The sequence below is a fragment of the Amphiprion ocellaris genome, chromosome 21 (assembly GCF_022539595.1).
Source record: "Amphiprion ocellaris isolate individual 3 ecotype Okinawa chromosome 21, ASM2253959v1, whole genome shotgun sequence".
In the NCBI taxonomy this organism is placed as follows: domain Eukaryota; kingdom Metazoa; phylum Chordata; class Actinopteri; family Pomacentridae; genus Amphiprion; species Amphiprion ocellaris.
Window position 1 is genome coordinate 24,773,137 of NC_072786.1, and position 26,942 is coordinate 24,800,078.

At 40.4% G+C, this 26,942-nt stretch overlaps 1 protein-coding gene across 3 annotated transcripts in view; it reads left to right on the plus strand.

Moving 5' to 3' along the window:
- The first annotated feature begins 200 nt into the window (after nucleotides 1-200).
- nap1l1 (nucleosome assembly protein 1-like 1) overlaps nucleotides 201-26,942 on the plus strand; it is a 29,250-nt gene continuing 2,508 nt past the window's right edge. The window contains exons 1-15 of one of the 3 annotated variants that reach the window (XM_023282856.3): nucleotides 201-320; nucleotides 6,977-7,015; nucleotides 8,084-8,172; nucleotides 10,333-10,435; nucleotides 13,915-14,056; nucleotides 15,423-15,515; nucleotides 15,943-16,071; nucleotides 16,249-16,320; nucleotides 16,412-16,551; nucleotides 17,019-17,164; nucleotides 17,280-17,299; nucleotides 19,153-19,275; nucleotides 19,590-19,622; nucleotides 21,009-21,059; nucleotides 23,681-23,717. In XM_023282856.3, the coding sequence (XP_023138624.1) occupies nucleotides 6,999-7,015; nucleotides 8,084-8,172; nucleotides 10,333-10,435; nucleotides 13,915-14,056; nucleotides 15,423-15,515; nucleotides 15,943-16,071; nucleotides 16,249-16,320; nucleotides 16,412-16,551; nucleotides 17,019-17,164; nucleotides 17,280-17,299; nucleotides 19,153-19,275; nucleotides 19,590-19,622; nucleotides 21,009-21,059; nucleotides 23,681-23,686 (1,164 nt within the window). In that variant the 5' untranslated portion in view covers nucleotides 201-320; nucleotides 6,977-6,998 and the 3' untranslated portion in view covers nucleotides 23,687-23,717. The remainder of the gene's footprint in view (nucleotides 321-6,976; nucleotides 7,016-8,083; nucleotides 8,173-10,332; nucleotides 10,436-13,914; nucleotides 14,057-15,422; nucleotides 15,516-15,942; nucleotides 16,072-16,248; nucleotides 16,321-16,411; nucleotides 16,552-17,018; nucleotides 17,165-17,279; nucleotides 17,300-19,152; nucleotides 19,276-19,589; nucleotides 19,623-21,008; nucleotides 21,060-23,680; nucleotides 23,718-26,942) is intronic. The other 2 variants (XM_023282853.3, XM_023282855.3) reach the window with 2 other exon arrangements.

A 26,942-nucleotide genomic window follows, 5' to 3' on the forward strand; every position in this document is an offset into this window, starting at 1 on the left:
TAGATGCTAATGACAAGAGGAAGACTCTAAAAACACCGTGAGATGATGAAGAAATGATGTGGTGAGGATGATGGTGGTGGTGGTGATGATGTTCCCTCATCCTCTCCTCTCCCCTAGGGGCACCCCTCCCTGCCGCCCCTCCCATCAGCAGCGTTGCCCCGGTGACTGCCGGTTTACGTGATGACGTCGGATGTATATGAGCGCAGGCGGCGGGATCGCTCTCCCTTTTACCGCCATCGGAGCGGAGTCTCTTTCTTCCCCGAGACCGCTTCACTGCGCAGCGCCGCTGAACCAGTCCAGCCTCCGGCCACAGAGCGAAGGTAAGGGGACAGGACCCGGGAATGGCTTCGGTGCCAACGCCCCAAACTTGCGTGGCGTGTCCGAAGTTTAATTTCATCCGAGCTGCGTTGACAAGCAGCGGCGAAGAGAGACGGCTGTGCTCTGCTAATGCTAGTCAAGTCAGACAGCGGCAGCAGCCATTGAGACTGGCTCCACCATGATGTGTTACACGCGATTTAAAAAAATAATAAATCAGTCCTTCTCCTGTGTGCCTCCTCTCCGCCGGGTTGTTTTCACATCCACGGCATTCACAGGAATGACCAGCCGTCGGGTAATTCCTGTAATTGTCTGCGTTTTTCGACATTTGTTGACACGTGTCTTGTATCTTGTATTTTTTGGACTTGACCTTATTTTTTTTGGAGGATGAGACCCGGGGTGGGGAACTGTGGACCGGACTCCGGACTTTCGGGATCCGGCACACGGCACTCGGTTGAGGCGGACCGCCGGTTGTGTTACATAAAGAAAGCGGGTTGAAACGTGGTGGCAGCACTTCCTAACTGGCCCATATTTTCTAGTTACGGCACCGTGTCTGTCGAAGCTGTTCCTCCCACTTGCTCAGCCCAAGTAGTGCGCATCAAGCTAGCAGCTCCTAAGCTAGCTTAACTAGCCAGACACACCGAGGCTGTGCAGTGACAAGACCGGGCAGGCCGGCTAAAGTTACCCAGTTAACTAGCCGGGAGGGCGGCTTGTTCGTGGGACAAGTGAGCGGGCATTAGTGGTCGGTAAACGTTTCAACAGGTTGGCCTGCTTGCTTGGTCCAAATGAAGTTGGAAATGTGTTTGGAGTAGAGAGCAGGCAGGCTCCCACCCGGGGCTTTTTGTTAGTCACTGATGGTTTGCTAGACTTGAGCATGCAACACGTGGTCGCTGGGCAGGATTAGGAAGAAAAGCTTGCCCCAGAAAGGGAAGGGTCTCTGTCTGGACCATTCACGTATCTCGTAAAACATGTGCCGACTAGCCACTGGCTTTTGTTGCTTGATGGTTCCGTCCAAACTAAACAGGACCTGTTAAAGCGGTAATGCTGCCTCATATCATCAGTCATCAGATCAGATGTAGAGGCTTAGTTGAAAAGATGTTCCGATTCTTCTTAGGGGAAAAACAACATAAGAGTTAGATATTTCAAGAATTTCAGCAATGACATATGATCCAAATGCCCTCATAGTTCCTCTACAGGCTTCACTTAACTTGCATAGAAATTCCTGGAGCCAGGTTTCAGTAGAGCTCTTTGTCCACATTGCATGGCCTACCTGCATCTATTTTTGCCCATTTTAAAACAAGTATGACCCCAGCTTGTAACAGCCTGTCATCTCATTGTGCACAGTGACAGTATTTTTGAAATGTGCCGTGGCTAAGAGCTTTCTACAGTACTGTGTCATCAATAATTTGGTATAATAGAAAATACAAGGAGGCTGTGGTGGTGCCTGTCATCCTGTCTTAGATTTTATAATGTAGTGTGGACCATATGTGTCTTTATTATGCTTTGACACGTGTGCATTTGCACATTCATCTTTGTTAACAAAAAAAGTGAAGGCTTTAAAGTGTACCTCTGTGTTAAGGAAGTGGCAGGCTGCGGTGCTTGGTTGAGAAATGGGACATGATTAAAGCCACAAATCAGTCAACACGCAGCTTGCTCTCTTCATCACTTATCCCCTGATGAAGGAAGAAACAATTTGATCTGTCACGTGGCTTTCCTCTGAGCTCAGTGAACAGTCATGTCAGCTCTGTAGTTGAATAATCTAGCTGCATTAGCTGTATGTAGGCCACCTAATATATAGAGAGATTGTTATGATAGCTTTGATCATTTAAAAGACTACTAATGACCTAAAAGACATTTCATTTTCAGTTTAAACTCCTCCTCGTAAACTGTTTCATCCACGTGCCTAGCACTCGATTCATGTATGACACCAGAGGGGTGAAGTTTTGGGCCTTGGGACTCGGAGCCCTGCAGCTGTTAAACTGTCTGCATCTAATAAAGGACTGATTTGCTCCTGGGATGACAGGTGAATGCAGTTAGTGACGGTGGGATGGAAAGGCAGTAGATAGGTGGCAGTCAAAGACCAGGATTAGGAACCGTTACCATCCTCTGTACCTTTTGTTGAAATGTCATTTAAATTTTCTTCGAAAGATTTGGCACAGACCATGCACTCCGAGTGCTTCTTGTTTGTCCAACGACAATGAAAGGAAAGGAGGATTCTGAATAAAGGCTAAACAGTCAACTTCAAATCAAAAACGGAATTTGAAACGCTACAATTAGGCTGCAGTTTAGGATATACGAGGTGTGGCTAAATGAGTCTAATGCTGTGATTCAGTGTTATTTAATTCAAGCACGTTGAAACTTTCTGAGGTTGTTTATGCTTCCCTTCTGATCAGAGCATATTATGTGGTTCAACTGGCGTAAACAGTGTCATTATTTAATGGCCTTGTACACTTTGAGGTGCATCTGATCCAGAGTTTAAACTGTCATGCTTGTGATTCTACACGTTCATGCCGCCCTGCACTTGTGACAGTTGTGGTTTTGATAGCAACACAGTGATCTGTCACATTTTATATTGGTTTATAAACATTTGTTTGCAAATAAAATCGTGATAAGATGTTTTCTCCCAAATCGCTCAGCCCTAATCTAATTTAGGACTGATTTAATAATATTTTTTCCCATGATCAAATTAGTTGCTTCTTATTTTTGCTACTGAGTAAGAATTTTGCTTTCGAACGGTCAAGAAGTATAAAACAGTCTTTATTTATGGGGATATAAGGTCATGTATTCAAAGTGCTTGTTTAGTTTTACGTACCTGCTTAAATCCCCCAAATATTCACTCTATTTTACTAGAAAAAAATCCTCCACTTGATTAAGTGCTGAGGTATTATTTCCTGATCAGCTCATCATAGTTACACTAGTTCAGTTTAATGAACTGTATTGCTGTGATTCAGTGCGATCCCACTCTGTAGGTGTCATACAAACAAATAAACTTAACAAATTTAATTGGATTTTATTGCACATTGTTCTGAAAGATTAATTTGGACAAAACAAATTTATTGACCAGAATCACAGTGTTGTATTATCATATTTCTGTCAGAAGTTTATTGTAATACTCAGCAAAGTCTAACTTAGTTGTGATGTGGTTCCTACCAGCAGCACTGACAGCTGAATTTTAGACTGCAGCATTTAACGTCCTGTGTTTACATTCTTACCATACCAAGGTGGCATCCTGTAGGGAGTAACATGCTCATGTGACTGATTTATTGTTGGTTAATCAAATGGCTCATCTTCTTTCAGTTTGCCTTTTTAAAAAAACAAACAAAAAAACCCCCACAAGCATGAAAAAGATCAATGTTATTCTGAACTCTGAGAACATTACAGAGTGTTCTACTGAGATGGCTTTGAGAAATACAGCTGTTTACAGTTTTGATTACAGGAAATATGTGCTCAAGCATGCGGTGGAATGATCAGCTGCTGGCTTTTAGTCATCAAGTGAGCACCGGTGGGACAGATGCTCCTTCGTTAGTGTTGCTAGGCCTCCTTCACGGCTGCGATTGTGATCTTTCTTGTAGTCACAGTCTGATTTCTGTAACTGGTGCTGTTGCAAAGCCAGTGTAGAGAGTGATGGGGCAGGATCAGTCTAGATGCCTATTATCATGCAATACATTTGAACCCTGTCAATAACTTATCACACATATGTGGGGTGGTGATCTAGGAGGCTATTATGAGGCCAGAAGGGTAACTTTTTAATTTTTTTTACACCACATGCCACACATTATCCCCACTTCCTTTGGGTCTGTTCTGATCCGATCCAGAACTAATATTGAAAATCTCCTGGGCCTTCCATGACCTGCACAAACTGTTTGATTACATTTGATTTGCAGAATTCTTCCACGTCTATAATTGATCACAAGCCTTTAGGCTTGAGTTACAACCACCTTAGCAGTTGCAGGTTTTGACACCCTGGTCATTTTCAGGTCATGATCTGCCTCTCGGCCTTATGGGTACCGATTATCAATACAAGTCACCCCTATGTGCCCCCTGTGAAAAGAACGCCAGTCATCAATCCCTCTCAAGGGAAGAAGCCTCTGAGAAGAGGTGAGAAGTGGGTGACTGACACCCACAGTTGATCCTGTCTGGACCAAAAAGGGAACTTTTTTTAATATGACTGATGCACAACTCAACCAAGGCCAGGATGCGTAATACAAATGTGCTGTCCCTTGAAAGCACAGACAAGCTTTCAGTGAGTAAATGGCATTTTTAGAACAAAAATGATATTCATCCAGACAAGAATTATAGCATTATTTACAAAATATTTGATTAAATCTCATTTTCTCAAGTCAAAACTTGCCTGGAATGCTTGTATGCAGTAATAGCATGATAAAATGTACATTTTTACTGAACAACAGTTACCCACATAGAAAAGGTCAACAACTGATAACAAGCCTAATTTATTAGAGTTGAATTGACTGTATTCTGCACAGACTTTATTTTTAGTCTTCTTTGTTCACTTGTGTGTTGTGTGCTGGCTGCAATGAGCCACACATTTCTGTGGTTATTGAAGAATGTGAATAATGGTCTCCAAATGGCTCTTAAATATATGTAATATTTGCTGAGACAGATTTTAAAAATAGTGATTAAATTGTACTCGATTGTGACAGTTTTCTTACTGTTATACTCTTTAATTAATCGTCAGGGAAGTCTGACATGCCGGTGATGGTTCAGGAATTTTAGGGAAGTATGGCTCAGTGCTTGTTTTGGCTAATAGTGATACCTCATACTTACCTAGAACAGTTTGTGCAAACATCAGTAGAAACATAAAATGCCTATCCAGAAATTTCCCTGGCAAAAAAATGACAAATATACTTGCATTCTTTTTTTTTTTCTTTTTTTTTTTAAATATAAATCTAGCTCTTTTGTGTAGAATTGGGTGTGAAGGGGAGCTATAATCAGTTTCCACTACTGGATCTGATTAACTCATTCATTCTAAAACTACTGGTCTCACAGGGGGTTTTTAAAGAATAAACCAGTGTGTTGAACCATAATTTTGTCCTATAGCACCTTCCCAAAATAGGGAGAAATATGGCCGTGTAGAAAGTTGAGCTCCATCCAGGTAGACTTTTTATTGGTGGCATATTTTAGCATGTGGATTTTTACAGTCCGGTTTGTTTAATCAGTCTGAGTGTCTTGTGTGCAGAAGAAAGGGTTTTGCTCTACTTTGATCTTTCACTGGATGTCGGTGAAGTGTTGTGTTGACTGCTGCATAAGGTTCCTTTTATATGCATTTTTTATGCATTTCCTCTCGAATGGGGGTAGTGCACACAGCAGTATTCTGCAGGAGTAGGATTACTTGAAATGCTCATTTTATTTGATTGCCATTAACATGGTTAGGATGGAGAGACTTTATGTATTTTATGTAAAATGTAAGTCACATAAGAGAAATCATGTAAAGTAGTGCTCATGTTCTGATAGCACAGAAGGGGGATGGATCACTACATATCTAGATGTGAAGTAGGAAGTAACTGGAATTTTTATGGAAATCCGGTGGCTACGACTGTCATTAGTAGATTTGGATAAAATGCATTAAAACACAACTGGGAAAGTTATTACAGGAGTTTATAGACAAATAATTTTACACCTGAGCCCAGGTAGAAATGGACAAATCCAAATAGAAAGTGGAAAAAAAACAAAAATTACAGATGGCTTTAGTACTAAAGCTTAACGATGTGGGAAAGGACATTCCATTCTTGTTTTTTCTGCTGTATATATATCTATACATATCATTCTAATATTCTAATAGAGCAATTTTCAAAAGATGACTTGTATAACTCAGTTTCGATTTCATTAAAGAAAAAGCATGATTTTGTAGAGTAGTGCATCAGCGTGTAAAATAAAAAGAACTTTCTGACAGTGTTGCACAGATAGATCTAAAAAAAAATTGCTCTGGATGGCATTCAGATCAGGCTGTGCAGTCATCATACAGAGCTTTGTGATGCCAATTTAAAATGTCAAACAAATTAGTTGCGTCGCCTTGCATAGTGGGAACAATTGCATGTTCCTGCTGACGGTGTGCGCCTGTTTTTGGTCATCAACAACCTTCCTGGAGCCAAAGTATTTCCATGCAGCTGATGTTTTGTTTCGGTTTTGCATCCAGATCTTCCTGTAGTGTTTCTCTCCTGTTTATTGCCCATTCTTCGGTGTATGTGTGGAGCAGACAAACTCAGTGGATGGTCAAAACAAAGCATGGCCTATCCAAGAACCTTTAAATCAGCCTACATTGTTATATCTGAGGGACATCGCAATGTGAATATTGAGAATGTCTCATTGCAGCATCAATGCTGAAACAATGTTGATATGAACAATTAGTGTTTATTTTGCATGTCTTTATAACAGATCACTTAAAAAGTGAAGTCCATCAAACTTTAGATGCATAGAAATGCCCATAGCAACAATCATACATTGCTGGTGGTGCTTCAACAATAACTGTCATTCATTATGTGTTGCGAACGTTAACATCTCTCCTGTATTACTCTGACCTTAAATGTAACCTCAGGGGTTATTTGCAAATACTGCTGGACCCAATCTAGTGGCAGTTCAATGTAATTTTTATTTGTTTAATCAAGCATTTGTAAACTAAAAATGTTCTCTTGTCTCCTTCTAGCATCCTTTGAGACTCAGCAAAGATGGCAGACATGGACAAGTAAGTACATCCTCTGCTACTCTGTCACACACTTGGCCTCTCTGCCACCTGGGTCTTTGACAATAGAGGGAAGCGCACCTGCTGTGACATCACTGATTTGGGTGTGGTCAGAAGTACATCATATTGAGCTGCTGGAGGACGGTGCAGCAGGCTCTTCCTACATGAGCCCTAATGGAAGCAGTTGTTTGTTAAACCTGGGGCTGTTTGGGCTCAGGTTGCGTCTTGACAGCTTTTCACACTACATGGACACACACACACACACACACACATACACACACATGCACAAACGCACACAAACAAGGCGCCTCACAACATCTGAGTGATGGACCTTAACATTAGTCCTGCAGGAGTGACGCTCCAGTGGTTTTCACACAACACATAGATGGGTGCTGTCTCCTTTACACACACACACACACACACACACACACACACACACACACACACTCCTCCACTGTTAGCCATTGATTTCCACCTCTTGCTGCAGACATGAGAGGCTGCGCTGATGAAGCTGTGTCATGTTCTTCAGCATTGAGCCCTCCTGTGCTGCATCTCAAAGAAGGGTTTCATGTTTCACTGCTTGGAACAGCATCATGGGTAAAAGCCCAGTCTAGTTTTGATTACTGCTGGAGTGTTTTCGATCTGCACTGCATCTCACAGTTTAGACAGAAGAGAATTTTACGGTGTATTGTCCTCTAGGAGAATATTACTGAACTTAGATGCCGCTTTCCCTCACGTATGTATGTGTTTAGGGGCACAGTTAATGACTATTTTCAAAGTACTGCTATGCTCAATCTAGAAGATTCCAATGTGATTGAGAACAGGTTTCCCCTTTAGTTTTTTTCTACTCCAACAATCAATTGTTTTTGCGATTGGAAAGGAGTGCAGTAGTTAGTTTCTTGCTGAAGCCACTGGCAGGGTGGCTAAAGTCGCTGGCAGCCTCAGTCTAAATATGCCAGGAGTAGTTTGGTGGCTGGTGTTAATTCTGTCCACTCATAAACAATCCAAAGTGTCTGTGTTTTGGCTGACCTTCTCTTTTTCTTCCCTCCCCCTCGGTGTCTCCCCGAGCAGCAAAGACCAGGCTGAGATGGACCCGGCAGATATGGAAGATGTGGAGGAAGTGGAAGAGGAGGAGACGGGGGGAGATGAAAACAGCAAAGGTAGGCAAGCTGTGTCTTATTTCTTGAAAATCTGTCTTACAGCGCAAGTTATACTGTTAATGTGACTGTGTACAGAGCAGAATACAAAGTTTAGATGATGAAATGTGCCGGAGTCTTGGCAGAGAGTGAATGTCGAATCATTGAGGTGTATTAAAATGTCACTCGAGTAGCAGAGCAACAGTGTGAACTCTGTGTACCTCTGCCTGCTATTTAAACTGAGCAGGAGATATTTGCATGACATGATTTTGAATTGTAGTTAAGAGCTGGGAGGCACTAATCTGCTTTATTTTGGGATCCTGATGCTGTTTATGGATCCTTTGATGCTCAATAAATGATTCAGACAGCCCCTCGTATATTAGCCTACTCCAAGCTCATTGTGGATAGATATAGAAGACTGTGTGGCCTCGTCTTTTTATAGCAAGTTCGAGCAGTCTTTAAAAAGCCAGACTTGAATGAAAGCTCATTCCGGCTGCCTACGACTGATCTGTCATCGCGACCACACTCTCAGGAAAGCTGTACACGATGCCTGGAAGCTGAGGGGGGATTATAAATGCATGAGTAATACACAGTTACAGCTTGCCAGCGTTAACATGCAGTACAAACTCTTGTTACGAACCTCACGTATCACAGAGTCACACATCAAAGCTGCCGTGGAACAACAGTAACAAACTCGAAGGGATCCACAAGCCAGCTCTGAAGATTTGTGGAAGTGAACTGGTGTTTTTTTTAAAAACTGCGCCTTAAATTATGAAGCAACCCACATCCTCAAGTTTATTCACTGTAGACAATGTTGCCCCATGTTTTTTAAAGCAGGGATGCATAAATGATGTACCAAGGTCACTGGTATCCGACCTGAAATACGGATTATTTGTTGAAAATCTGTGCTGTTGCAGTTCAACAATTTATGGCCATAAGCTTTGAACAGTATATCAAGATGATGCTTAAACTGATATTCCATCTAAAATCTAACTTTAAGTGTCAAACACTCATTTTATAGCCACCTTTTAAGCCTGCATCAGTTGAGAGAAAGTGAAGATCATTTTTTTGGTGGAGTAATGTTTCTCTAAAACAGAGTGGATATACATTCATTACTTCAACAATGACAACTGCCACCGTTGTAGCTAAGGCTCATTGATTTTTCCACCAAAGAAACATCCCGTATCAAAGCTGCTTGTGTTGTGTGAATTCAGAGAAGCATATGTGCATTTATTTGACTCGATGCAGACAGCTGATCTATTTTAGCTGCTAACACACTGCAAGCAAGATGCCCAGAATGTGCCAGCAGAGAAAAGTGACTTCCAGTCTCTTTAATCTTCTCACCTGCCAGCAGCGATCTGACTGAGCTTTGATTGGTGCAAACAATGTGTTGGACACTTGGATTGTACCATCTGTCACCTGCCTGGTAGCATAAAGGGAGAGACGCCCTATGCTGCTGACAGATGCCTCTTGTGTATATGCATCATTGCCTAACAACTGCTTTGATTGTCAAATATAAGGATGCACATTTTAAATGGTGTTGTTTTCTGATAGCCAGCAGCATTATCAATAAATATAGTAATCGTTAAACCAAATGATGCACAACGGACATCATTCCATATATTAACAAAGCTGTTTATAATCACAACTACATGACATTGGCTGCAAAAAGGAGTTTAGTTCACTTCTTCAGGTGAGAGCATTCTGAGTCTGTGTGAAAAATACAAAGTCACCAACTAATTGAAAATTCAATCAATAAAGAATAATGTAAAATGAATACAGTTAAAGGGAAATGACAAGTGATGTATGAAATCCACGTTAAATACAGGTCAACAGTCATTAGGCGATGGAGAGGTGACAGAATGCTTTGGACAGGAAGCTGATCTTGCTCTCTGTCCTCCACCCTGATCACGTACTCTGGTAAACAGATCTGCAGCATCTCTGGCTCTGGTATCGCAGACAAGATCAATTAATAATATTAACCAGAATCAATAAAAATGTTATGCAGCTACTGATTCCCATCCCCAACATAAATTTGCTTATTTGAGTGGAGCTTTAATTTAATTAAACCTCCCACTCTGGGTCAGGTCTCTTTCAGATAGTAGGTGAAAGAAGGCTTCAGCAGTCCTCAGTCGATTTGCCGTGATAATATTATACTTTTGACTGTGATGTGTTTGTCCTCAGCTCGCCAGCTGACTGTGCAGATGATGCAGAATCCACAGATCCTGGCTGCGCTGCAGGAGAGGCTGGATGGTCTGAATGGCTCACCATCAGGATACATGGAGAGGTGAGGGATGGTTCATTTTTTGTTGGTAACTGCTTCTCCAAACATGGATATTCAACATACCCCTTATCTAGTCTTCATAGACGCAGAATCAGCTGCAACATAGTAAGCAGAATGCACTTTGGCTAAGAACACTGAGACTGGTTGTGCAAAAACATAGTAAACACTTGCTATGGGCGCAGAACTGCAGTATTTTACATTTTCTGTTGTAATATGTTTGCATTTTGTTTATGTTGATTTTATATAAAATTGTGTATCATGCAAAGCGTAGAATCCATTTGAAACTTGTTCGGGTACTTGCTAATCAGACTGAGTACTGTTGCTTTAGGCTGCAATCACTTACTTGCAAATAGATGGTGGGTGGATGTTTTTGCTTGGCCAGTTGCATACTTTTTCATAATTAGTTTTCTAAGTGGTGACTGCACCTTGTCAAGTAGTAGCGCTTCTATGCAAAGCAATTTTAAGTTCAGTTCACGCGCGGTTGGCAGCAAAAATTAAAACACTGAATGTAGAAGTGAGGATACACCTCAATATCAGCACTGAATGACGGAGTCCTTACAGATGCTACTTTCAGCTTTATTTGGTGAACTGTGGAGTTGTTCATATGAAAATGATGTCAAGCCCCAGCCTAGGGTGAGGTCAGTTTTTAACCGTCTGAAAAGCAGTGTAGCAAGAGGAAATTGTCACAGCTTTAGTTTGTACAGAGCAGCTCAACAGGCCTGCAGCTTGTTTGATGCACAGCCATTGTAGAGTTTGGCTTTGATTGGCTGAATTGCGGGAAAGAAAATGGAGGTCAGCAGAGGCAACCTGAGAGAACAAGAGATGCTTGTGTTTGTCCATTTAAATGCCACTGTCTGACATATACCAGCCAGATTTTACCTGCTTTTTATCTACACCTAGCAGGAATTTCAGACTGTTAATATGGATGTAAGGCAGTGAAATATTTCACAGAATTTCAGAAAAAAGCAAATTGTCTATTCATATTAAAAAAACAAGAAAATGTCAAGCACTCTTATTGCTTTCTCTTGGAGTTCACTTAGCTTTGAGTACCTGTTGTCCTTCAAGAAACTGCAACATACTAGAAAGCATTTAAAATGAATACAAACAGCAAAATATGTTTTCAATGGGGCTCTTCAGGTGACCTGTTCTGCTGTATAGGTTCACTTCCGATCAGTACATGAAGATTTATTGAGCGGATGGATACTTGGACGGTGAACAGTAGTTAATTTGGATTGATGTGTTGTTTGTATCAAAAAATTCTAATCACACTCTGTGATTCATAGTTGAGCATGAAAAAGTCCAAGAAGGGTGAATGCTTTATGTAGCATTCATGAGCTTTTCCTACAAAGGCGCTGAATGCACCAGCTCGCTGAAACCTGAAATTGACCTAAGAGCAAAGATGCAGTCTGTACCTCCAGCAGCTTTTGAGATGCTGTGTGAATGTAGCTGTGTTTTGGCTGCAAGGCTGTGCCACCCACTGCTCCTCTCCTCTCCTTAGCAAAACCATCAGCAAGCAGCTCTTTGATCAACATGTCAAGTGTTTGGCAGTCGCTAACAAAGTCACCAGTTACATCCCAGCACTTGGGACCAAACATGCATTCCCCTGCCAGGATAGTGCAGGCGTTTTAATTTACCATACTGCGGAGAAACTTGACTCTGTGCAGCCTCACTACAGCTCTGAAAACCTGGTTGACCATCCTGCAAGATTATCCAGCTGATGATGAAGCAGTAATTAGGATGTTTATGTGAAGGTATAGTGTGGTCAGATGAGCGTTCTTAAGTATATTTTTACTTGGAAGCCTTGTGTAGGACAGAAAAGACTTGCAGTTTCAAATGCAAGCAACATCTATACTTTACTAAATGAGTAATAATATAATAGATAATAGCATAAACTAGTGGTGGGACACGATTAAAAAAAATGATCTAATCAATTAGAGGCTTTGTAATTAATTAATTGCGATCAATCGCATATTTGTGAAAGTTTTTCAATTCAAATAATTTTGGTTGACGACTGAATCAATGAATAGACATACGTGAACTTAAACAGCAAAAATGTTTGTTTCATTATATTTATCTGCATTTTTCATCTGTCTACTACATTCACAGATTACTGCAAACTCAAAGTGCAATTATAGCGATTATATTTAACATTTAAGACTTTTTGTAAACTCAAGCACTTTCAATGTCTTGAAAAGTGGTCTATTATGGGATGGCTACGTTAGCTCTGTTGCTAACAGCAACATGTTTTGCATTGAGGTGATAAGAAAACTCTTTGCTGCACAATTTGCACACAACCATGCTTTTATCCAAGCTGCCATCGGGAAGATTTTAAAAAGAAAACTTTCCTCCCAACAAGGTCAATAGTTAATTAATTAATCGAAATGAACGTTAAAGTCCCAACCCTAGCATAAACATCAAAAAAGTCATTTTTCTGCATCTAGTACTTCTACTCTTAATGCTGTAGTGCATTTTCCTGATTATAGTGTGTTGCTTTTGCTTTAAGTAGCATTTTAAATGCAGGACTTTTACCATCTGGTGTTAGTACTTTCACTTAAATGAGTAAAGACCCACAATTTATTAAGACAAATGCCTTAGGAGATGAGAAGACACACAGGCATTCAGCTTGCATGATTAATGGCACAGACTGATTGCAGTAGATGTACGGTTGGTAAGGTCAGTACACAGTTAATTTGCTGCTGTGAGTGAAATTTGTGTCTCTGATAAGTATAATGTAAATTTCTTCAGTTTTTGTTAAATCAGATACCATCATAGTCCAGGACTTTTGAAACTGAGCCTGATGTCGTCTTTACATTACGCTTGCTGCTTCTTTAAATGTTTAATTTCCTCAGGAAATGAATGTCGAAATGTAAGACTTTTTAATGATGTAACGTGGAGGAACCCACTGCATCATCCACACCAGGAACCAGGCCATGAATTCCCCAAGCATGCAGCAGTAAATTTGTGTACAAATAGGACATAATTTCTTCACCAGGCCATTAAATTAGGCAAATCTCAATAAAAGCTGTTGGAGGCAGAGTTTCAGTTTGTTTAAAGAGTGTGCTTGGAAGGCCACAGTGACTTACTGCAGATCCTCTGGGGAGAATTCTGCCCTGCAGTGTGTTGTTGTTCTTGAAATCTCTCACCAGATTAACTTTTGAGGCAGGGTCCTCCGTGGCCCCGTTTGCTCCCTATTAAGCACATTTTGTCCTGTGGTTTTAATTTAGTAAATACACGGTCATATAATTATTAGTATATCTTTAGATCACACATTGTTTAAACTGCTAGTCAGACCCAGCAAAAACAGCAACTCACTTCAATGTACTTTAACTCAGTGTTACAATGTATTGATTGTTTTTGCCAAAAGTGCCATAATTGCAGGGTAACCGTTTTGCACTGAAAGCATAGAGGTAAGTAGGAAAAAAAAGGACAAGTTTTCCAGAATTGTCCTCACAACTTCTCTGTTTTTGACTGTCATCCCACAGTTTACCAAAGGTTGTAAAGAGACGTGTAAACGCCCTGAAGAACCTACAGGTCAAATGTGCCCACATTGAAGCCAAGTTCTACGAAGAAGTCCATGAACTGGAGAGAAAGTATGCAGCCCTCTACCAGCCCCTCTTTGACAAAGTACGTCATATTTTCTTCACTGATACTTTTAAGTATGGATACTGTGTTCAAAGAACATGGTACATTTCTCTGTTTAGTATGAAGTAGTGGACAGCAAACTCACAAATGTTTGATATTTATTGTTTAATATGCATCATCATTGCTATAATAACCTGTTGTGTTAATTCGGGGTTCTTTTATTTAAGCATAATAGACATTTCTGTTAATCAAATGGTCACAAATAATAAGGATATGTAGTTAAATAAGGTAACACATGCACCACATTTACCATCATGCCTGCTGTCATGCAGTCACCCAAAAGGCCCGTTCTGAGCAAAAAAAAACCTGACAGGGCAGTCACAGCCAGGCTCTACGGTGCAAACATTTCTCTCCATATGTGAGTGAAAATTAGAGTGTAGAATAAATATTAGTATGAAGTGGTAATCAACAGTGTTCTTGCACCGAATCTGGCAAAATACATGATTATCTCTTCTGTTATTCGCATAGATCAGCGTGCACAACGTTCACTAGCAGCTTCATATTTATACAGCAGTAAGTGTCACTGGTTAAAACGTAGGCAGTGGCAGATCACATCAGCTTTCTCTCTTCAGCATTAATTCAGCTTAATGGCAGGTCAGAATAAAACATGTTGGGCTGTTGGCTGTCTGTAAGCCGGTGTCCAAACTCGACCAAACTGTATGAGCCTGCAACTTTAGTGCATTAAGTACATTTTTTATCAGTGTTCTGTTAAAAAATAATGTGAGATCAGACTTGTTATCGTCTGATACTCAACATTAACGGATATGGATCCTATTGAGGTTATAGGTAGACTTGATCAGGGGCCACCCCTGCTGTTATGAGTCAGTTCAAGCATGCAATACAGACAGTCTGTAACGTGAAAGAAGCTGTCATCTGTCTGTGCACTCACAGCAGGTCAAGCTTGTTGATACTCAAATACAAAACTCCAGCTGAATGTAGTAGGACATCCTTGTGTTTTTCCATACAGAATTTAACATGCTGTATGTTGGGAAGTTTTCTTTACTTATTTGTTTTAGTATGGAATAGTGCACAATCAAAACAAACGGATGCCAAAGGTTTTCATGGTTAAGGTTAACCTTGCTCCTTCACCTTTCCTATGTGGTGTTTATATAGACAGTAACCCTGATGTTTCTCAGGTTGCTCATGCAGCAGTAGAGGCTTGTTTTTATGTACACAAACCAAAAATGAACCTGGCTACTTTCCCATGAATAACCAGTTGACAGCAATTTTTTTTCATTCTTTTACAGTTTGAATTACTGTCTGTTTCGTAAGAATCATATAACATGTATGATGTAACCCAAATTTGTATGGCAAAGGTGCAAACTTTGTATTTTGTGGTTCTTCACAGAGAAGTGACATAGTGAAAGCAGCCTATGAGCCCACAGATGAGGAGTGTGAATGGAAGGCGGATGAAGAGGAAGAGCTGACAGTAAGTAAGCAGGTACAGGTGACGTATACACCTGCATGCTTCCTGTCTGACTGAACACTGGGCTTTGTAGCTTTTCCTCTGTTTCCACATTTTATGCATGCAGTTTGTAGCCTCATCCAGAGCAAAAAAAAAAAAAAAAAAAAAAGATATAGCTAATATGGAAGAACATGAGGTTTGTGTTTTACCACTACTATTGCAGGTTTCAAATGGCTGTATTACAAAACAGCCGTGCAACTGATGAAATCATTGTAATGTTTTCGTAGCTTGAACGCAGCTAGTACTGTTTTTTTTCTTTAGTCTAGTCCCCCATGCCCGGTGCTGTATGTGGGTGTAGCTGGTGGAAAGCTGTTCTCTCTTTCGTATAGCGGTGAATATGTGAAAAGGGAGCAAAAATCCTGAGCAAGCTTTATTTTGAAGAGAATATGCCTCTCTTTAACAGGATGAGATGAAGGAGAAGGCCAAGTTAGAGGAAGAGAAGAAGGACGAGGAGAAGGAAGACCCCAAAGGCATCCCCGAGTTCTGGTTAACGGTTTTCAAAAACGTGGACCTGCTCAGTGACATGCTGCAGGTAGGTGAATCCAGATGGATGCTGGAGAGGAAGAAAAAATGGGTCAGACAGTAGCTGCCTCCTGCAGTGAAAAATCAAGATTTGTCTCCACCTGCTGGCACAAGCTGGTGTAGATTTTAACAAAATATGTTGCACCCTTGAAGTTAATAAATGTATGCTGTTTCTTTTGCCTCTCAGGAACACGATGAACCCATCCTTAAACATTTACAAGATATTAAAGTAAAATTCTCAGATCCAGGACAGCCAATGGTGAGTCTGCGTGATGCTCATTTAAAAGGCTAAATACTAGTCTGATCCCTCAGAACGGTCTTTAATCGCCCTCTCTTGTGGCATTCACCAGAGCTTCACATTAGAGTTCCACTTTGAGCCCAACGACTTCTTCACAAACACAGTGTTGACGAAAACCTACAAGATGAGGTCAGAGCCCGACGAGAACGACCCCTTCTCCTTCGACGGACCAGAGATCATGTGCTGCACAGGGTGAGGCCAGCAACTCATTTTACTGCGTTTGTTGTAAGGTGAAAGCGTGTTGTGGTATTGCCACTTTGTTTCTGCAAAGACAATTATCAGTTTTCCTTTTCCAGTCAATCCAAATTCATCTCCTTTTAATATCCGAACAGCTTATTTGAAATCATACTGCCAACATTCATAGTAGCATTTATAATCTCAGCTTCATTTTGCTTCCTGTCTTATTTGATAGATGGGTAGATAGATTCTTTATATATTATATAAACACTATATATTTTAAACTATCCCTCCTCTGTGACCATCATGATCTGTACCAAACATTTCCCCTCCAGTATTTCCATTATCTTTGCTCTCTGAATCGTCAACAGCGACCTCACCAGTTAGAATCCTAAAATAAATCCAAAAATGCCATTTACGCTTGACATTTAAAGTGCTGCCTCCTGACCTTGCTTCGTGCCGCTCCTCATGTTTCACAACAGTTGCACGATTGACTGGACGAAGGGCAAGAACGTCACGTTGAAAACAATCAAGAAGAAACAGAAGCACAAGGGCCGTGGCACAGTCAGGACAGTCACCAAAACGGTCCCCAATGACTCCTTCTTCAACTTCTTCACCCCGCCAGAGGGTAAGGATGACTGGGCAGAAATGTTAGAAACAATTATAGACGGGTTGGTTTAGTTTTTGTTTTGTACTTTAAACATACAATGAATTAATGTTGTTCCTCTTTTCTTTGTTCACAGTTCCAGAAAATGGAGAGTTGGTAAGTTGGTGTACTTTTGTTCTCAGTTATTTACTCAGTTGGGCATGTTAGTAAAGTAGAACATGCTTTATTGTAAACCTTGTAACTTGGAGATCCAGGAAAATTTGCATCTGCAGGTATTGGATCAATCAGATCTGCGTTGATATGGAAATCAGTGCCGCAGTCACGTTAACCAGTGTGGCTAATCTATGAACACTTAAACTAAATGGTACCAATCGCAAACTCACAGGAGAGATTCTGTCTACATAGTGAACCTATTTTCTGCTGCTGTGGAGATGGTTAAAACTTTGGTCATTGCATGTCTGTTCACTACATTTAATGTTAACCGGAATAATCTGTTAGAGAACACAGTCAGATCTTTTATCATTTTGTCTCAAAAATGCTTATATAGGGTTGGATAAAGTATATAGTTTAACAAGTCAGTTTGCAATTTTAGGTACCAAATTCGATGGCTTATGATTTTGAGGTTTAGGTGGTTAGATTTTCTACAACATTAATGCATGAGTGCTAATCTAATGATATAATATAGTGTATTATTGTAGAACAATCACAGAAGGCGTCTTTCTGCATTGAGTATTTGTTACTTTTAATACCACAGAACAATTTACTTTAACATTTTTAATGCAAGACTTTTGCACTGTGGTATCAGTACTTTAACTTAAGTAAAAGATCTGAGTACTTCTAGCTGTCTGTCAAGGTCAACTAAGACCTAGTAATTCAATGAATTAATGTTTTTAACCAGTGACGTTACACAGCTAGTCTATTGCACACTCCTTATTGCTTTCAGGAAGGTGGTGACTCAGACTAGTGGGTCTGTTTTGAAGCTATTCTCTCCTGGTGTGTGAGAAGAAGCAGCATGTTGCAGAACAGTGTTGCTATAACGGCAGTAAAGTTGCTTTATTCAGCTGTAATGTGACTTGATGGGCAGAGTTGTTTCTGAAAGTCTGCGTGTTGTTCGCTATCACAGTGTCATGATACTACCGAGTCCTCCTGAGTTGTTCAGAGTAGTTATGTCAAACACTGTTTATTACAAGTAAATGATATCAGCAAAAACCTGAGCAACATGAAGTAGTGACCACAGTGACAGTAGTCTAGCTTCTGGTTCCCTTTAGCTACTTTACTGTAATGGTAGTGGAGTAGCATTTGCTAAATTAAGGTGATTGTTCCAACACAATCACACAGTTTGTGCTGTTCACTTGATAATCAAGCACCTCAGCAACCTTGAGTACAACAACTGTGAATAATTCTACTCTCACAAGTTAAGATAAAGGCATCCGGTGACAGCAAGTTATGCAGGCATTCAAAATAAATGACTAATGGTGCAGACAGATAGTGGTCGATATGCTCTTGGTGTTTGCAGTACACTGTTTATAAACTAACACATGTGACATTTGTTTAGGAACGTTTAAGTGGACTCAATTTTTATCTTTCGTAATGATTCCTTTTTAGTCCATCTTAAAGGCAATCATTAGTGACTGATAGAAAAAGCAGACCAAAGGTTTTTGAGGAACTGCCTTCTTCCTACCATCTATGCTGATTTTCTCTTTAATGTGTGGGGGCGGTAGGAGGAATTAAACCCTGGCTGAAACATCGCTTTGTTTTGTTTGTGCTGCCTTCTTGTTGTCTTATATTGTAGTAAAAACCAGGAATCCAACCAAAGGAAAACTCTCTCTATGAAATGCTTGTAGGAATATTGAGATTCATAAATAATATCAATTGGCTGTTAACGCACCTCCCAGTATGCAAGGTTTGCTTAACGTTATTGCATTGAACTGCTGAATCAGCTGTAGTTTCTTTGTATATAAAAGGCAGTAAATGAGTGAACTGACTGATGCTGGCTGGTCTGTTTTCAGGATGAAGACTCGGAGGCAGTTCTGGCTGCCGACTTTGAAATCGGCCACTTCATCCGTGAGCGCATCGTACCTCGGGCTGTGCTCTACTTCACAGGAGAGGCCATAGAGGATGACGATGATGATGTGAGTACCGGCGCCTAATATCATGTTTGGATGAAACTTGCCACTATTGTACAAGTTTCACTGTTCTGCTTTACTGTTAGTACGTTTTGGTTTCATCAGAGCATCAGTTGTCAGGGAGAACAATGAGGCTTGCTGTCTTTTAAGCTGTCACAAGTTAGAAGGAATGATATGGTAATAAGATTGCACAATGTTTTTCTGTTCTAATGCAGGCTGGATAGAAATGAGGATTTTAACTGGGGATAAAAAAATGAATTTTGGGGGAAAAACTCAAATGTTTTTGTTGCTCATTCTTTTTTCTCTTTTTTTTTTAACAGTACGATGAAGAGGGCGAGGAGGCGGATGATGAGGTAAAACATTTGTGGCCACAATAGGGCTGCAGCTATGGATTATTTTAGTAATCAAGTGTTGTGGCTATTAATCGAGTAGTCGAATTCAGTGCTGTGCATGCACGTTACAGCATCAAAAGTGGAAGTGAGCGCGCTGTGCAACAGAAATAACCGTCCTGATGGAACATGAGCAGACTTCTGTGGTGTATTGTGCATATATAGTATAGTACAGAGATGTAGTACATGTATAGTATAGTACAGGGGTAGTGTACATATATATAGTATAGTACAGGGGTATTATACATATATAGTATAGTACAGAGGTAGTGTACATATATATAGTATAGTACAGGGGTATTCAACTAAAACTACAGCCATGTATTTAACCCACATGTATTTAGTTGTTGATGCAGAAATCACATAAACATGTTTTTCTGTTTGGTCTGTTTAAACTGCTGCTACTGCAGCTGATAGAACACAAATAAGAAAACTGATCAGTTTATTAGTATTGATTACAAAGAATATTCAATCAGTAACTTTAGTTTTACTTTGATTTGGCCACAAATTAAAATGATTTCCTTCATTATGAGTCAGTGTCAGACCTGCATACACTTCAACACAATATGTTTGAATCTATGAAGACTGATAGTTTTATTGTGCAGCTGTCTGTTATCAATAATCAGCTGCACTGATCAGTAAAATAAATACATTATTGTGCATTTAACAGTTTTCTACAAGCATTCCTGTCTTACATCATTTACAGTAGAAGCTTTTTACTGTCATAAATGTTTATTTTCCTCATTGTTTTCCTTCAAACAACCTCTTTGCGATCGGTTCATTTTGTGGAAAACGAGTCAAATGATGGTAAAACGCTCCTGTTTGTGTGATGAGTTTAAAGCAGAAAGTCTGCGTTAACAACAACAGTTGCTAATCAACTTCATATCTGTTAACTCTGACTGAAGTTTTACTTTTTGTCGACTCACACAAAGGAAGTGTGACTGTTAAACTGTCTTTGTAGTTCAGCTGATCTGATAAACGGCGTAAACACGAGAAAAGCTGCAACGATTAAAATAGAAGCGTCCTGTCAGATTTAAAATCCTCTTATAATTTACTGATTATAGATAGGTCTGGGTCCAGACTCGGACTGTGGTCCACCAGTTAGTAATCTGGGGTCTAGTATGTAGTGGATTAAATGAAGCATCGATTCAGAGAATTTTGCCTCAAGGAATTTTAGTCGTGAAATTAGTCGAATAACTCAAGGAATCGTTTCAGCTCTCGGCCACAATAATGTAGAATATTCAGGGAATGGCTACAACCAAAGAGATGCCTGGTTTTTAGTGTTACAATAGACTGCGGTGCTGTTGAGGAAGTCCAGTAGATTGAAGTTTGCCTGTGCTGTGTGCTCAGGAAGGTGAAGAGGAGGCTGATGAGGAGAACGACCCCGACTATGATCCCAAGGTGAGTCACCCCTCCTCACACTCACACCCTCCCTCTAAAGATCTCTGGTGTCCTGAGAAAGACCTTACTCAGCAGTTCTCAACTTTGTTGGCTCAGGATGCTCTTACTGGAGGCCATGGATAGCTGCAGTGATCTCTCTGAACTTTCCACAGTTCATGAGTCAATTTGAGTGTTGCTACAGTGAGCCTTTTTTTTTGCAGTCCACCTCTGTGTCCTCTGGGTGCCCTGAGACGCAGGTAGAGAACTGCTGTCCTAAATGACTTAGATTTCAACATACAGAATACATACTGTCAAATGCATCTCATTTTACACCAGCTTTTGGTTTGCTTCAGCTTTTATTTTGTTGTTGTGATCGTGATTTGGCTTCGAGATTAAGATAAAAATCACACCCAGTAGATATTTCTTCTCTTTTCGCTGCTGAATTTTCAGCAGTCCAAGTCTGAATGCTGCATGCTGTTACTAAAACCTTAACTCAAAGTAATGCACAGATCCAGTATGCCTGATGCAAACTAAATGAAATGACGTGCACCTGAAATCCTCTTACTTATCAGTTGAAATATGTATGTCCACATTAGTTGTCAAGGGAACGCTGTCAAAATGTACAAGTTGTTAATAAGGATGCACTCATTTAGTGGTAGTATTTATTGGTTAGTAATTAAATTCAGTTGGTGTTCTGATACTGGAATTTCAGCTGATGATGACCTGTGATAATCTTAAAGCATGGCTGCCTGTCTGACCTTTCTCTGTTGGTTACTGTTTGCACAAGGGCTCAGCTCCTCACAGCAGCCAGAGCAGAGGCCACTGCAGAGAGAACCTTCCACTCTTATACCCCATTTTTTATGCTATTTCTGCTCATTAGCTCGCCGTGCAACAAAATCAGCCAGTAACAGAGACAGTATGAGCTATTTGGCAAACATTAGTAGAAAAAAGGGAACATTTGCTTTCAAAAATGCAGCGTGTTCACCTCTGTACCCACAGTGAGTCGTCAGCCACACAAAGCTTGTTCTGCTATTCGTGTATTGTTACGAATGCTGCATAAACACCTGCTAACTGCAGGTTAAGCCTGATTAGCTGTGTCTCTGAAAATGAGCTGAATTTTTGTAAAGCTGCAGACCAAGCGGCTCCTCCTCCCTCAGGCGGCTGTATCTGTCCAGCAGAGTGTGAGCAGAGGGAGGAGGACGGATGCTGCCACAGGGCTGTTGTTCTAATGGACTCTGTAGCCCATACATGCAGGTCAATGAGGAAGGAGGATCAATAGGGATAGAAGGTTTGGTGTTGGTCTGCACTTTAACACATTGAACCTCGAGCTGGACTTTTTTTTTTTTTGTCCTGTTGCATTTTTCTCACTGTGGGCTCATTTGTCAGTGCAGTATGTAGTCTTGTTGCTCTATGGAAATAGCACAGCCATGGATTAAGAGAGAATTGCCTTTTGAGCAGTACAACGCCATTATCCACAAAGTTGGATTTCCTGGAGGATCGAAAAATCCTGAAATCAATTGACCAACATTTTTGTCAATGCCCACAGTTGTTGTTAATACTTAGATCTTTAAATTCTTTCTATACTTGTCTCCTGTGTTTTCTGTGTAATCACAGCCTGTAGTTCAGTTGAGCAGTCCTTCAGTTTTAGCCACAGCAACGATTAGATTTGGTCAGTTTTGCTGCCAGAATGGCACATCACTGATGTGAATTTCAAGGACAATAGGAAAGTTGTAAATCTAGGGAATCTTTCTGCTTTTACAGCTCTAACTTTGATAAATAATGGAATTTGGGAAGTTATTTTTTTAAGATAACATGACTATCAAAACTGCAGGTGGATTTTTGTGCTTCAAGGGCTACAAAACTAAATTTGCAGTAAATGAATGTTTTAATTCTAAGGATGATGAGGGCTTTCTAAAAATTTTCTTCATTAGGAAAAATCAGTCCTTCGCATTTTTGCAGTTATGAGGTGAATAATTCTCATTATCTTACTGGCTGCCACAAACTGTCATCAGTTATTGTTATTGGCTCTGAAATTCCATATGGGTGCATCTCTGGTTGTTCTGCTGAATGGAAGGACACACACAATGAGCTCCAACCTGCTGAGGTTTAGTGTAGCCCCACTGAGACAAACAAATAACAGGTCCTCTCCTGCAGGGCTCTATTTATTCACTGAGATTTTCTGCCTCACTACCTTCCTGATGGAGGTAATGTAGCTGAAAAACTGTGGACAAACAATGTACTGAAGAAAAGCTCTGCTGGCTCCAAAGCCTCACAAGCCCCAAAATGACACACAAATCTGTAGATAAATAGTCTTAGAATGTATGTTTTGCAGTTGTGCAGTTTGTGTGCATGATATTTAGGATTTCCACAGTGCACATGTGTGGGTTGAGCTTCCTAATTTGGCCTGAGTTTAGTGACTTTTTAGAAAATAGAACCAGTCTGAGCAGCTTGTGAGTTTGACACTACACCATGTAAACAGGCCTGACCTCTGCTGCTTCTCTGCTGAACAAAAAAACGTCTTTGACATTCTGTATTCTGCTAGTTTTTGCTTTTTTGTTTTTTCTCCTATTCATTAATGTTTCTTCATCTCCAGTCACTTTTGGCATCTTTTGTCAGCTACTCTTTAAATTTTTCCTCACTAGGTTTAAGTGGTGACAGTAGAAAAATAACCCTATCCTGGTAGGTACAGCTCGTGAATTGTCAGCTTACTACCATCACACCCTCCACCCTTCATCCCACTCTTTCAGTTTGAGTTTTTGGCTTTCCTTTTCCTCTTGTTCTTTTCCATCCTTCATTCATCTCTCTGCACTCCCCGACCCCACACACGAGCACCTCCTCCTCCTCCGCCGCCGTGCTGCAACCTCCCGATCTACTAACCCACTGGTTTGTCGTTGGTTTTTAAAAGTCTAACCCATAACGCGCTCTGCATTTGCACTTGTATCATTTCTGTATGTTGAAGCTAGTCCAGCCTCCCTGTTTTTGTTTTCCTTTTGTGGTTTTTGTGCTCACCATGTTGAACTCCACAACCACAGGCTAGGTTTGAGTTTGTCAGGGTGAGGATGTGTCTTTCATAAACCCTTTTTTATCAATGTGTTAAAATCCCATTTAAATGTCATTGGTCCATTTGTCTGTGGTTTTATCTTCCTTCCTTGTTCACACTGAGTTCTATTCAGCTACATTTTCCCCTATAGATCTACTTTAATGCTAGGATAATAACTTTGGAGGGCTGCTCTCTTTTGAAACCGATGTTTGGCAGATTCCCAAAATGTAAGAAATGCCAACAAAATATATTACCTCTAAGGGCGCCGTCACTGTCAGCAATAACAGCCGGTTTTCTGTAGTTTTCATTAGAAACTCGATTGCTTGCAGCAGCAGGAGATAAAAATAAAAGAATCAAATGTGTTTGTCAACAGATGCTACATTCTCATCTGCAGTACGAGGAGAGATATAACAGCGTGTGAAAGCCTGTCACAAAAAAGAGCATTATTTTTGGAACCTGGACACTTAAAAAGACTTCATTCCAAGCCAAATGTATTGTACAATGGCAAAAATGACCTTACACTGTAATTGTCAGAGTGGCATCAGGCCATCAAGAGCGGCTGCAGTGTGTCGTCTCCTCTAGAAGTGTCTAATGTGTGCCTCAAGGACACCCTTCCCCCAAGTACGACGGGAACTTTATTATCTTTCTGTGCACTTTTTATGCCTTATTTACCCAAGTGTTTCCATTGTGTTTAGCAACTAATTGATTTGAGATCAGCGGCCTTTAAAGTGTTTCCATTTCTCATCCTGTGGTGGCAACACAAAACAAGCTCCTTTGGCACATCTGCATGTACAAAAGCTCTTTTCTCAAGAACGTATTTGTCATTTCTTCCCCAGGATCCAATTTTCTATAACCTTGAACCATTTTATTCATTAACCAGCGGAGATTATGTAGCCTAATATTCAAAAGCATTGAGCCACTCTTCAGTTGTCTGATATTGATGTACATCTCTAAGCAACATCAAAGAGAATATGGAGGTGATTTAGAAACGCTGTGCCAGGTACCTGGTGTATCCACCCATGGGCTTAGACAGTGGGATTTTCTCTCAAATGTCAATGTTGATATATATATATATAGGCATTAAACTCCAGTATTTATCTAGATTTATTAAAGATTACTGAGCTGAAGTCTCCGTGCTCACTTTAAAAATCCAACAATAAGCCGTTTTCCACTGCAGGGACATGCAGGTTGTTTGAATTGTCACCCAGGCTTTGAGTATGGATCTGCCCCTGTAAAACCCTTTGTAGGGCCTTTTTCAGGGGAGAAAAAGTACCAAATCCAGGGTACATTCTTGTTAGCAGCCCTGGAAAAACTGCTGTGTGGGGCTCAAAACTGACAGGCTAAATTTAGAGAAGACTAAGAGAAGAAATTCTGATTGGTTGAGCTCAGAAAGGACAAGTGCCATCTTTTGTCCACTCTTTCGATGTCCTTGTCTAGTAGCAGCCTTCTTCTCTCTAACATTGCCATCTGTAACATGTAATTCCCCAGAGAGAACAACTTAAACCTCCACTGTTCTCTTCCCTATGTGCTGTAGTTCCATCCAGTAACTGCTATCTGTTGTTTTGACGCAGTGGTAATAAATGTTGTGGTCTGATCCTACACTGCAGTGGAAAGAGAAACGCTGAAAGGGCCAACTAGAGGGTTGTTCCTGTAAACTTATACTTCACTTCCCACCTGCCACAAGCTCCTGCAGTGGAAGGGCTTCTAATATTTTTTCGACGTCCTCCAACAAGCAAAATTAGGCTCCATCATGTCTAAGGTTTCCAACAGGCCGTCTGCAGGTTGCAAAGACTTAAAGCCTTAAATTCAATTTGGTTTCCTCCAGAAAAAAAACAACCTTTGACCATTTTATGCAGGTTGTTCAGATCCAGGATGAGTTAAAAATACCAGTAGAAGCTATTTTCTGAAGGGTGGTATGGAAAAATGGGTGACAGCCAGTGCGTCTACATGCACACTAGTATTCTGTTGTAGTTATCATATTTAGATTTACATGGAACATATTCATTAGAGTTTCCAAGGTCCTGGCTAGCTGTGTACAGTTGAGTCTAATTTCTCAACATCTCAGCCACTGTGGTAGAGGACGTTAAGCATCCTGGATGAGGTTTACTGGACTAGCAAGGCAAAGATCTTGGATGCTAGTCTGCATGTAAACATAGGCGTTAAATTGTAATCTGTCTGGTACCAAAGAGCGCAAAAACTTCAGGATGGAAATGGTGATTTTTGACTGCTGAAAGGAATAGGCTGATATTGTATTGTTAAGTTCTATAAGAACATTGGTGCACAACTAAGTATGAAAGCTAATGTACAATATGTTTTTGGAAGTGCTTGTCCCTTGTAATAGACTCACTTAATAATGACAAATAAAAGATTAATTGTTAAAAATTAACATCCCTACTGTAGGCTCAATCAGTCTCGTGCTAAACTGACCTGATGCTGACTCTTTCTTAATGTTCTGCTCAGTCATATGAGTGTAAAATCAATCTTCTCTAACTCTGCTGGAAAGTCAACATATTTCCCAAAATGTCAAATGATTCCTGTAGCACTCATTTTAAAATGGCCACATCATTAGTTCCCTAATGACTCACTGGCCTGGAGTGTATTTATCTCAGTACATCAGTCTTGTCTGTTTGTTACTACTTAAATCTATAAAACAAAGAGTATTTTAATAGAGTTTATTTACACTAACATTCAAAAGTTTGGGGTCATCCAGACAGTTTCATGTTTTCCATGAAAACTCACACTTTTATTCATGTGCTAACATAACTGCACAAGGGTTTTCTAATCATCAATGAGCCTTTCAACACCATTAGCTAACACAATGTAGCATTAGAATAGAGGCGTGATGGTTGCTGGAAATATTCCTC